At 55.6% G+C, this 10,631-nt stretch overlaps 2 protein-coding genes across 2 annotated transcripts; one reads left to right on the top strand and one right to left on the bottom strand.

Moving 5' to 3' along the window:
- Positions 1–27: 27 nt before the first annotated feature.
- Positions 28–2,822, bottom strand: Rpl36 (ribosomal protein L36). The gene is made up of 5 exons (XM_021632975.2): positions 2,750–2,822; positions 806–1,391; positions 576–670; positions 226–360; positions 28–150 (listed from the first exon to the last, which is right to left on the bottom strand). Exons 3-5 carry the CDS (start codon positions 666–668, stop codon positions 61–63), a joined length of 318 nt encoding a protein of 105 aa, XP_021488650.1. The 5' UTR covers positions 669–670; positions 806–1,391; positions 2,750–2,822; the 3' UTR covers positions 28–60.
- A 4,297-nt stretch (positions 2,823–7,119) lies between these two features.
- Positions 7,120–9,191, top strand: Micos13 (mitochondrial contact site and cristae organizing system subunit 13). Its single transcript, XM_021633010.2, has 4 exons — positions 7,120–7,460; positions 7,988–8,165; positions 8,312–8,366; positions 8,960–9,191. Exons 1-4 carry the CDS (start codon positions 7,432–7,434, stop codon positions 9,055–9,057), a joined length of 360 nt encoding a protein of 119 aa, XP_021488685.1. The 5' UTR covers positions 7,120–7,431; the 3' UTR covers positions 9,058–9,191.
- The last annotated feature ends 1,440 nt before the right edge of the window (positions 9,192–10,631 follow it).

Below are 10,631 nucleotides of genomic sequence, written 5' to 3'. Positions count from 1 at the left end.
GCGCGCGCACACACACTGACACACAACTGTGCGGCACAACGTTTATTGGGGGAGGGGGCATCAGTCCTTCTTGGCCGCCGCCTTCCTCATAGCTGCCAGCACGTTGCTCAGCTCCTCCCGCTTCCTCTTGGCGCGGATGTGCGTGCCCACCTGTGAGAAGTGGGAGCCTTGTCACCCCTGGCCGTGGCCACTGGCCACACTACCGCCCACGCCCGCGCCGCCTACCCTCTTCTTGATGAACTTGAGCGCGCGCTTGTCCTTAGACACCTTGAGCAGCTCCATGGCGCGCCGCTCGTACGGGGCGAAGCCGCACACCTCCCTGATCATGTCTCGCACGAACTTGGTGTGCTTGGTGAGGCGCTGCAGGGAGAGCACAGCCCCAAAGGGTCACGAACCCCAAAGCGAGCCTTACAGAGGGGGCGGGCCGCACCGCCGTGCGTGCTGACTTCCTCCCGCGCACGCCCCATCAGCGACGGCGCCCAAGACCGAGGAAGGCCAGCAAGCCCCTCGCCATTCCCCTCCGGAGAACCCCAAAGCCTCAGGCCCCGCCGAGGCGGCCCCACCCCGACACTCACCCCGCGGCGCCGGCTGTGCCTCGGCTTGCTGACGTTCTTCGTCACCTTGTGGCCCTTGTTGAGGCCGACGGCCATGGGGTAGCGCAGGGCCATGGCTGTGGGCAGCGGGGACGAGACTGAGGCTGAGACCCCGCACCTCGGCCTGTGAGCCGCCCGCCCGCCCTCCGGGGCGCCCCGCGGCTGCGCGAGCCCCGATGCCGGCAGATGAGGTCCCGACGAGACCCACTTACCTGCTGCTCTCCGATGGCGGCCGAGACAGGAAGAACGGCGCCGCGCGGAACCCTGGGATATCTTCCGCTCGCTCGCCGCTTGGGCCAGAGAGGCAGGCGCGCGGCGGGCGCCCCCTGGCGGCCGGAGGCTCTGCGGCACGGAGCGCTTTTTGGCCGCGGGAGAGCCGCAAGGCGGTGGGCGGGGCTGTGGCCTGGGCCCTCTTCCCGGCCTCCCGTCGTTATTGGCTGTTGAATTGACAAGAAAACTGCTTTTTTAAAGTGGTGGTTTCGTTTGTTTTCGTTTTTGTAGCTGCGCGGTTGTGGCTCACGCCTTTAATCGCAGCACTCGGAAGGCGGGGGCAAATTCGGAGTTCGAGGCCAGCCTGGTGTACAGAGCGAGTTCCAGGACAGCCAGGGCCACACAGAGCCCGCTGTCTCGGGCGTGGGGGCGGGCGTGTTATTAGGCTGGAGAGGTAGCACGGCAGTTTAACGGCTCCGGTTTACTTCCTCAGCTCAGTTCTAAGCAGTCACGACGACGGTTCTAAAACATCTGTAACTCGTCCCAGGGCACCCCACGCCGTTCCGACCTCCGTGGACAACCTGCGTGCTGGTGGGGCACAGGCAGACATGAAGGAGTAACAGAAAACAAACCTAATTTTAAATATTAAAAACGCTTTTTTCGTGCGTAGGTGTTTCGTCTGACTGCTGTCATTTTTAAAAACATTTAGGGGCTGAGAGAAGCGCGAGCCGCCGCATGCTTGCGGAGGTCAGAGGTCAGCTCATGGGACTCTGCTCGCCTTGGTCCTCCTGGGTTCCGGAATCGAACCTAAATTCAACAGAACTTGTTGAATTGATAAATCCTCCGGAAGTGAGATTTGGGTTTCGCTGCAGGAGTTTCGCGCCCCCTGGTGGCTCTGGCTTGCAACAGTGGGGTAAGCAGGGATACTGAATTGTCTAGACTCAAAGGCTCTGCGGGCACCTCTCTCCTCCTCCTTCCTCGCTCCCTTTTGTTTCTTTAAGGTATGGTCTCCTGAAGCCCGGGCTGCCTCAAACGCCTGCCCTTCCCGCTAATGACAGGCGCGCACCACACCCATTTCATGCGGGTCTGGGGCTCCAGCAGCTGAGCTGCACCCCAGCGCCCCCCCTTGCCTCAGCCTCCCAAACTCCATGCTCTGCCAGCCTGAGGACAGTAGTTGGACACAGGGAGTCCAACCTTCATCGCTAACCAGGGCCTGGGTCCACCCTGCTGGTCCAGAGCAGACGGCTGAGTGGCTCTTGGCAGGTGTCACAGTACCAGTAGCCACGGCTGGGAGGTGGCGGTGGGCAAACTCTCCCGTACAATGACCCGGATTAACCTCAACCACCCAGAAGCCCTGCTTTGTAGCAGGCTGCGGAGGGCAAAGCTGGTCAGCACCGGACAGAGTGGGAGGGGCCTTCGCGGAGGGGCGGGGCCGGTGTGCAGCACCTCCTCCGGATGGAGACAAGGCAGCAGGAATGGCCTTCATCTGGAGCCTTGGCCAGACCTGGTACCCTGGGGTGGCGGAGCTGAGCATTAGGCCCGAGGCCTGTCCAAGGTAGCAGGAGCGGGGTCCTTTGAGGGTCTGTAGAATTCAGGGTGCCTATCTGCCGGTATCCTGCTGTTCCTGACTGTCTGCGGGTGTCTGTTAGCAAGCACCAAACCATAATACCCTGCAAGTACATGCCTGTCGACACCTAGCGAGGGAAGAAACAGGCGCGGGCGGGACAGGGTCTCAGGGAAGTTGGAGCCAGAGCCCAGACCTTCTCGTGCCCTTAAGTTGTCTCTCTGCACCCCACCCCCATCCCACTGAGTTGAACTGCGCACCAGGAGGCCTGCCCCCTGTGGGACAGTCTTGGCGGCAGCAGGAACCTCAGGTGGGGCCCAGTGGGGCCTGATGGTGGATGCCTGGCTGCTCTCAGGCAGCTGCTAAGCTGCCAGCGTCCTACCTTCCTCCTTGGACCGCTCACCCCGGTCATCCTGGTTGTAGGAGAAGAACGAAGCCCTGGGCCCCTCCCGCTCAGTCTGACCTGTGTGCCCTCTGTCCCAGGACCTCTACACTGGCTCTGTTCTCTGCTCGGAATGCATTTCCCTCATATAGCTTAATTCTGCCAAATCTTAGGTCCAAAGTCGAACTTTCTAAGCACTCCTGCCAACCCACGTGCTACCCTGACATTCTCAGACTCCTCCTACCCCATTCTTTTCTTAGTCATGGGGACAGGTTTATTTTAGTTCTGGGGGGAAAGAGAAGGTGTTTTTAAGTCAGGGAGAAATTCTGGGCACACCTGCAATCCAGGAGGCCCACAGGGACGTGGATCTCTGTGAGTTTGGGGCCAGCTTGGTCTAGGTAATGAGTTCCAGGTCAACCAAGTACACAGAATAAGACCCCGTCTTAAAAACAACCGCAAAACCCAGGCGTGGTGGTACAAGCCTTTAATCCCAGAACTGGAGAGGCAGGGACAGGCAGATCTCTGTGAGGTCGGCTTGGTCTACAGAGTGAGTTCCAGGACAGCCAGGGCTGCACGGAGAGCCTGTCTCAAAACTGTTAGGAGTCTGCTTAAATCCCACATAACTCAAACCCCAGGTCAATGCAGATGACAAAGATGTATTGTAACCATGCCACTACTGATCCATCCGGGCTGCAGAACAGACTGCTGAGCTGCAGCTCGAGCCAGAATGTCACAAAGTATTTAAATAATAAACATCTGTGCCAAGTTATTGTTACATTTTCCATCAGTCAGGATAGAAGTTGGTGTCTGGGCTCAGGAACATGAACTTAGTTTAACCCTGCCAGCAAGATGGAGAAGTTGTCCTTGAAATGGCTGGACCCAGACAACCCTCTCCTTACAAAAACAAAGAATGGAGGACTGAAAAGGAAACAAAATACAAAACAAAAAACTAAACAAACAAACAAACAAACGGGGTGGGAAGTCTTGGATGTGGTTGAAACAGAAGGGAACCACAGTCTCCATATTTCAATGCTTAGTCCCCAGCTGGTCTAAGTCCCCTTTGGCCTTTTGCCGCTGTTCTGGCGCTAGGCCCATCTGCCAACTGCCATGCTCCCCACCATGGTCGTCAAGGACGCGCACCCTCTGGACCTGAAGGCACTTCCTTCTGTAAGTTGCCTCAGCCATGGTACTTTGCTAGGAGAGTTGAAAAGTAACTAGGACAAAAGATCTCGGCAGAAAATGACAACAGCTCTTTCGTACCTTAGAATTTCTACGCTAAATCTAGAAGGTGAGGAGAAAAAACACTGGGGTACACGGGGTGAATGACTGGCTGGAGGTGGTGGGATTTATCTGTGTCCCTGGCCCTTTAAAGAACCCCCAGTTGCTAGTCAACGGACTCTTTAAGGATTCTTAGCAAGCCAGGAGTGGTGGTGCGGCAGAGGCAGCGGGATCTCTGTGAGTTCCAGGCCAGCCTGGTCAACAAAGCAAGTCCAGGACAGCCAGGGCTACACAGAGAAACCCTGTCTCAAATGAAACAAAACAAAGAATTCTTAGGTAGGCCAGGTAGGGTGGCGAACGCCTTTGATCCCAGTACTCGGGAGGCAGTGGCAGGTGAGTCTCTGTGAGTTGGAGGCCAAGAGAGAAACCCTGTCTCTGTCTCGAAACAAACAAACAAACAAACAACAAGGAAAACCAACTGAATAAACAACAAAAAAGCTGGGGCTACAGGCATGGGGCTAGCAGAGTGAGAGGAGAAGGCGGGTGTGCAGAAGATATTGTTGGGGGACAGCAGAGCCAGGAGGAGCTGAGCTGAGCAGGAGGGCTGGGACGGCTGTTAGTGTTTGGAGCTGCCAGAGCTAGGAACTAGGAGAAGGAGCTGTTTGCTGAAGGGGCTGCTGGGGAGCTGAGGTTGGGAGAAGTGTTTGAAGGGCTGGACTGGAAGCTGGGAGGAGGGCTGGCAGGGAGTTAAGGGGACGGGTTATTGTTCTGTAAAAGCTAGCCATTTTACAAATAGGGAAGTGGACGGTGGGAGGATGAAAGGGTGAATGGGCGGGGGTGGAGAATGTCAAGGCGAGCCTTTTGGAGGCCTGCAGGACCTGGCGAGCGAAGTGCCAGCGGCTTCTACGACTCCTCAAAAAACCCTGATCATCACACACAGTGCTGCCCTACTAGGGACTCCTAGCACACGTGTGCAGTCTCAAGATGGAGCCCCTTCTTGATGGAGGTCTCCTTCTAAGGTGACCTTGCCCCCATCTCCCAGCTCCTTATACTTGCACCGACTTGATCAATGCTTACTGGTGCTTGAGGCCTGTCAATCATGTAAAGGCTGTAATGCTAGATAATAAAGTTAGATTTGCACCTTTGAGTCTGGTCTCTGGAGTTGGATTCCTGGGATTCTGTGTGGGCTATATCGCCACTCACCCTTTGCCCCCAGTTCCTGATCTCCACAGGTGGGTGAGTGAGCAAGTGGTGCATGGATGGATAAATAGATGGGTGGATGGAGAGAAGGATGGGCGGGTGGATGGATGGATGGATGAGTGGATGGATGGATGGATGGGTGGATGGAGAGATGGATGGGCGGGTGGATGGATGGGTGGATGGATGGATGGAGGGAGGGATGGATGGGTGGATGGATGGATGGATGAGTGGATGGATGAATGGGCGGGTGGATGGATGGATGGGTGGATGGATGGATGGATGGAGAGATGGATGGGTGGGTGGATGGATGGGTGGATGGATGGATGAGTGGATGGATGGATGGGTGGATGGATGGATGAGTGGATGGATGGATGGATGGAGGGAGGGATGGGTGGATGGAGGGATGGGTGGATGGATAGATGGATAAATGGATGGATGGATGGGTGGATGGGTGGATGGTGTAGTCCCTGAGTGTACTGCCACAGGAACTGTCAAAATAACTGCATCTGTGAAAACACAGGCACCTCCTCAGTCTGTTGCCACCATGGGGTACCACTGAAAAAGTTGTCCACCGTGGTCCAGCCTCCCCGAGTAGCTCTGCAGCAATGGTGCCTTGGGCCAAAGCCATCTGTAGATGAGGTCTTCCCATCCTGACACATGGGCCCTATGCAGGGAAAAGGGGGCGAAAAAAGCCACCAGTCCCTAAGCAGGAATACCTACCAATCCCTGAGCCCCCTAAGCTCAGTATTTGAAACCTCACCAATCCTCACTCTGGAAATCCCTGCCCTGAAAAGTTCCGCCCCCTAAGGAATCCTATATAAAGCCTGTGTCTGTTCAATTCCCTGCTACCTTCTGGGAGCAGAAGCAGACAACTTGGGATCTGTCTCTCCACACCCTGGGTCCTCCCAGTAACTCTCTTTTATGAGATTTGCTGCCTGGTATGACTCTCTCACCAGAAGAAGCCTAGAACCAGTGAAGGGAAGAAGAGATGAAGCAAAGGAGTGGAGCTGGGCTGAGGCTCCTGAGCTCAGCTGGGGATATCCTCTTCTGGGAGCTGCAGCGCCTCTGCTGAGCAGCCTTCCTCTCAAAGCTGTGTGCTTCCTGGGCTCCCAAGTGCCAGGAAACCCTTCCACCAGAGCAGAAAGGCCGACAGTGGAGGATGGGTTGATAGGTGCATAAGTGGATGGATGGATGGATGGATGGATGGATGGATGGGAGGGTATGTGTGTGTGTATGTGGGTGGGTGGGTGGGTGGATGGATGGATGGGTGGATGGATGAATGAATGAATGGATGGATGGGTGGATAGGTGAATGGGTAGGCGGTTAGGTAGGTGAATGGATAGGTGAATGATAGAGTTGGTAGATGACTGTTTGGATGGATGGGTAGGTGGGTGAATGTATAGATGGATGGATGGGTGTATGGGTGGCGGGCAGATAAACGGTGGGTGGACCTGAGCCTGCAGCAGCGCTATGAACGCAGGAATGTAGCATTCAAATCCTCTGAGAACTGTGCCATGATCTTGGGAGTCTGCAGTTCCACGCTGGACAAAGAGGCCTCCACCAAGCACTTACCCGTCCAAGCCGAACCTTACAGAAGAGGGATCTATGCGGTTAATACCTTGTTGCCCACTTCTTTGCAGAGTTGGCCGCTACGTGCTTCCGCTCCTTCTCTCACTCAGCTGTTGCTCTTTTGCACCTGACCCTGGACCGCTCATTGTCAACCCCGTATCACATGACTCGGAGCCTACCTAGTGTGCTGGGAGAGGACGCCCTGGCATTGCTAGGCAACAACCTTAGCTAGGTTCCTACCGCCAGCTGTGGCCTTTGCCACGCCTCCTATGTTAAAGCCACACCCCTCAACGCTCACGTGAACGGAAGACCCCTTCCCTTTTCGAAACAATCCCGCCTTTACGTTGCCGTGGTAACCGCGTCCACGGCTTGCTTCACCGCGGGGCCGCTCAATCCTTCGCGCGGGCGCGGGGATCATATCAGCGTCGTCGGAGGGCTCCTTCCGTCTTTCCTCCAGACTACATTTCCCAGAAGTCTTCACGGCCTAGTCCTTCTCTGGTCTACTGCCTACTACATTTTCCAGAAAGAATTACGGCAGCCACGGCCCTTGATGTACTGAGTCTTACGCTATTGCTGCTCCCGAAGTCCTTTGCGGCTGATAGCGACTACATTTCCCAGGAGGCCCATCAGCGACATTAAACGGAAGCGGCGGGCGAATTGCTTGTCCTTGCACAGGAGTGAAGCGAGAGACGACCATGGTGGCTCGAGTGTGGTCGTTAATGAGGTGTGTGGAGAATCGGGTAGGCCCTGAGCCTTTGACAAAAGTTCCCAACTGCAGGCATCTATTCCTTGGGGCTTGGTATTCTACCTTTGCGCACTTCCGGTTGTATTTGGCTCTCTCCCCGCGGTCTATGGAGGCTTACTGCCAAAGCTAACTGGATCGCCTCTCTCCGAGTTCTCTCCCGGCCAGCCCTTACCACCTACAGCTTCAGTTGACTCTTCTGTGCAATTGGGATGCGTAGGAAATCTTGCCTTTCGCCTCTCTCCTAAGATTGAGTAACACGCGGGGAGCTCCTCGGGAGTCCCGGGAAGGTTTTGTGTCTGGGATCCCAAGAGTCCGCTGTTTCTCTGTTCTCGGCAGGATTTCGAATGACCCACCGTCTCGTCCTTTAAGACTGGGTTTACCACTAAAAGTCGTGCTACAAAGGCAGTGATCCTTGTTCCCCGGGCTTCCTGCGTGTCACCTGGTAAACTGCCAGGTCCCTGGAGACCCTGCCCCCACAGCTTCTGTCCCTTCCTGTCTCCCTGCAGATTCCTCATCAAGGGGAGTGTGGCGGGAGGAGCAGTCTATCTTGTTTATGACCAGGAGCTACTGGGGCCTAGTGACAAGAGCGAGGCTGCCTTAAGGAAGGCGGAGGAGGTGGTGCCACCAGCGATGTATCAGTTCAGCCAGTATGTATGCCAGCAGACGGGTCTGGAGATGCCACAGGTACCATGGCTGGGAATGAGGGTTGGTTCTGAGTGTCGTTGGCGCCCTCTCCACCCCTGCTTGGTGGAGTTCTGTGTCTCTGGGTTCGGGGACAAGGCTGGGACCTATTCCCACGTACCAGCCCCTGTGCTCCTCTTTCTTCCCAGCTCCCAGCCCCTCCAAAGATTAACTTTATGAACTTGCGTGACTCCTGGAACTCAGGTAGGCCCCTGTGCCCCTCCTTGGGGGATGCCTGGACACCCCAGCCTCTCTAAAGCCCTTTTTAACCTCACCGTTCCTTTCCACTCCTCCCTGTGTGCCTGTATGTCACCCACGTAGCTAAGTAGAAGGGACTGGGTGTCAGCCCATGCCCGTGACTTCAGCACTCGGGAGGCTGAGGCAGGAAGACAGTGACATCGAGGCCAGCTGTCCTATAGCCAGGACTACACAGAGAAACCCTGTCTCAAAAACAGGAAAAGAACAGCAAGAAAGAAATCAAAGGATTGTAGTTGTAGCTCGGCGGTAAAGTCCTCTACCGCACGAGTCTGCAATCTTAGCACTGGGAAGAGCTGAGGCAGAGGGGACTGAGAGTTCGGGGTTGCCCTGGGCTATATAGTGTGGTGAGAACTGCTTTTAAAAACCTGAAAACAGGGCAGAGGGTGTGTGGGGGGGAGTTTAGACCCACCCTGGAGCGTGTCCACGAGGAAGACCTGGGCCCACTCCTGCTCCAGTTAGCACTCTCCCGCTCCCAGGGGGCTTGGCTGAGCGGCTCGGGCAGGGTGGGCCTCGTCGGAACCCATGCACTGTCCCTGCAGGCATCATCTCAGTCATGGAAGCTCTGTCTGTGGCCCCCTCCAAGGCCCGAGAATACTCCAAGGAGGGCTGGGAGTACGTGAAAGAACACAGCAAGTAACGGATGCGACCTTCCCTGGTGTTACGGGGACGGTCAAGACCAGGATACCGCAGACCTGACTACAGTGGGAACTCCACTCTGAGGGCAGCTTCCAGCATTGCTGGCCCAATAAAGGACTTGGGAATGGTCCCTGACCAGTGTTCTGGTGGGAGCATGTAGAGCGCTTTTGAGGAACCCGCATTAGTCTGGGCTTTGGCGGTGGGTATTCCCCACTCCTGGCAGCCTTTGCTTTGTGGGGGTGGCCTGGCTAGCAGGGACCCCTATGTTCAGATGTAATGCTTGGAACCTGGAAATTTTTTAACTTTAAAAAACTGTAGTGTGTCTTAGGTTTTATGTTGCTGTGATAGAACAGCATGACCGAAAGCAGCCTGGACAGGAAAGGGAACTCTCAGGTCTCCTTCACTGAGGGAGGGGAGGTCAGGGCAGGGACCTGGAGGCAGGACTGAAGCAGAGGCTCTGAAGGTCACGGTAGGCTTGTTCCCATGATTTGCTCAGCCCGCTTTCTCATAGCACCCAGGACCAACTACCCAGAGTGGTACTGTGCCTCCCACATCAGTCATCAGTGAGGAGAACTGTTGGCAACATGATGAAGCAATTCAGTGTCCCTCTTCCCAGATGACTCTAGCTTCTATCACGTTGACAAAACCAACACAAAAGCAACCAGCACAGTGCTTGCACGGTCCAGATATAAGCTGCCAGTGTTGGGTGCTGGGATCTAACCCATATTCCATTGAACCATCCTTCCACCCCACAGAAAGGCTCATGAAGGTACTGTTGGAGGGAACCTGGATTTGGGAGGCCCCGAATAGGGGCTTCAATTGCCAGTGGACCAGTTTCTTTTGACAATACCACTGCTCAGACTGGTCGAAACTGTATAACCATGTGGGACCCCCAACCTTGTCCCCTGAAGGTCCCTTTTCCCAAGAACCCTGCCCCCGCATTCCTGTCTCCTGCTGCACCAGCTGTCTGAGGCCTGAAGAGTTCCCTTTCCCACTATTAGGAACTCAGAAGGCTGGGATTGGCAGCCAGGCCTAGAAAAGCCGGGCCAAGGCAGGAGGACTTTTGCCACACGAAGCTCTGCAGCTTGTCAGGTTTCTGCACCCAACAGGACGCAAGCCACGTAGGGAAGGGCCTCAATTACTTATGCCACATTCACAGGCTGGCAGGCTCTATACAATCTTGTCCTAGGTCCTCTCCTGGGCTGCAGAAGGCACCTGGCATTGGGTTTATTACCGGGTCACACTGGTGAACCTTAGAACCAGGGGCTGTCCCTGCCTGGGACCCACTCTGGATGTCATTTTCTCCTGTGCTTCCGAAGCCTGAGCACCCTCCTCTGTCCTACCCTCGTCTGTAGCCCTCTCTGGTGTCATGTTCATCAACAACAGAACCACAGGTGTCCTAGTCAGACACAGCATGGTTATCACCCCGAGTGTAGGCTCAGTGTGAGACCAAGTTAGCCAAGGCCCCAGGTGCTAAGGCGCAGAATGGACTAGGCTGGCCCCGCCTCTGGTTACTTGCGGAGTAACACTTCTCTTTCCTGATGGGAATGAGAAACCAAATTTGAAGGTCTGAAG

Source organism: Meriones unguiculatus, chromosome 17, assembly GCF_030254825.1.
Source record: "Meriones unguiculatus strain TT.TT164.6M chromosome 17, Bangor_MerUng_6.1, whole genome shotgun sequence".
NCBI classification, from domain to species: domain Eukaryota; kingdom Metazoa; phylum Chordata; class Mammalia; order Rodentia; family Muridae; genus Meriones; species Meriones unguiculatus.
The sequence above is the reverse complement of the archived record's forward strand: the minus strand, read 5'-3'. Positions and strand labels throughout refer to the sequence as shown.

Bases quoted from the DNA above. Each gene is read 5' to 3' on its own strand.
- Rpl36 (XM_021632975.2), bottom strand. From the start codon at position 668: ATGGCCCTGCGCTACCCCATGGCCGTCGGCCTCAACAAGGGCCACAAG. The intron at 361-575 runs GTGAGTGTCGGG...CTCTCCCTGCAG, and splicing joins GGCACAGCCGGCGCCGCGGG to CGCCTCACCAAGCACACCAA. The intron at 151-225 runs GTAGGCGGCGCG...CACTTCTCACAG, and splicing joins TCAAGTTCATCAAGAAGAGG to GTGGGCACGCACATCCGCGC.
- Micos13 (XM_021633010.2), top strand. From the start codon at position 7,432: ATGGTGGCTCGAGTGTGGTCGTTAATGAG. The intron at 7,461-7,987 runs GTGTGTGGAGAA...GTCTCCCTGCAG, and splicing joins CGAGTGTGGTCGTTAATGAG to ATTCCTCATCAAGGGGAGTG. The intron at 8,166-8,311 runs GTACCATGGCTG...CTTTCTTCCCAG, and splicing joins CGGGTCTGGAGATGCCACAG to CTCCCAGCCCCTCCAAAGAT.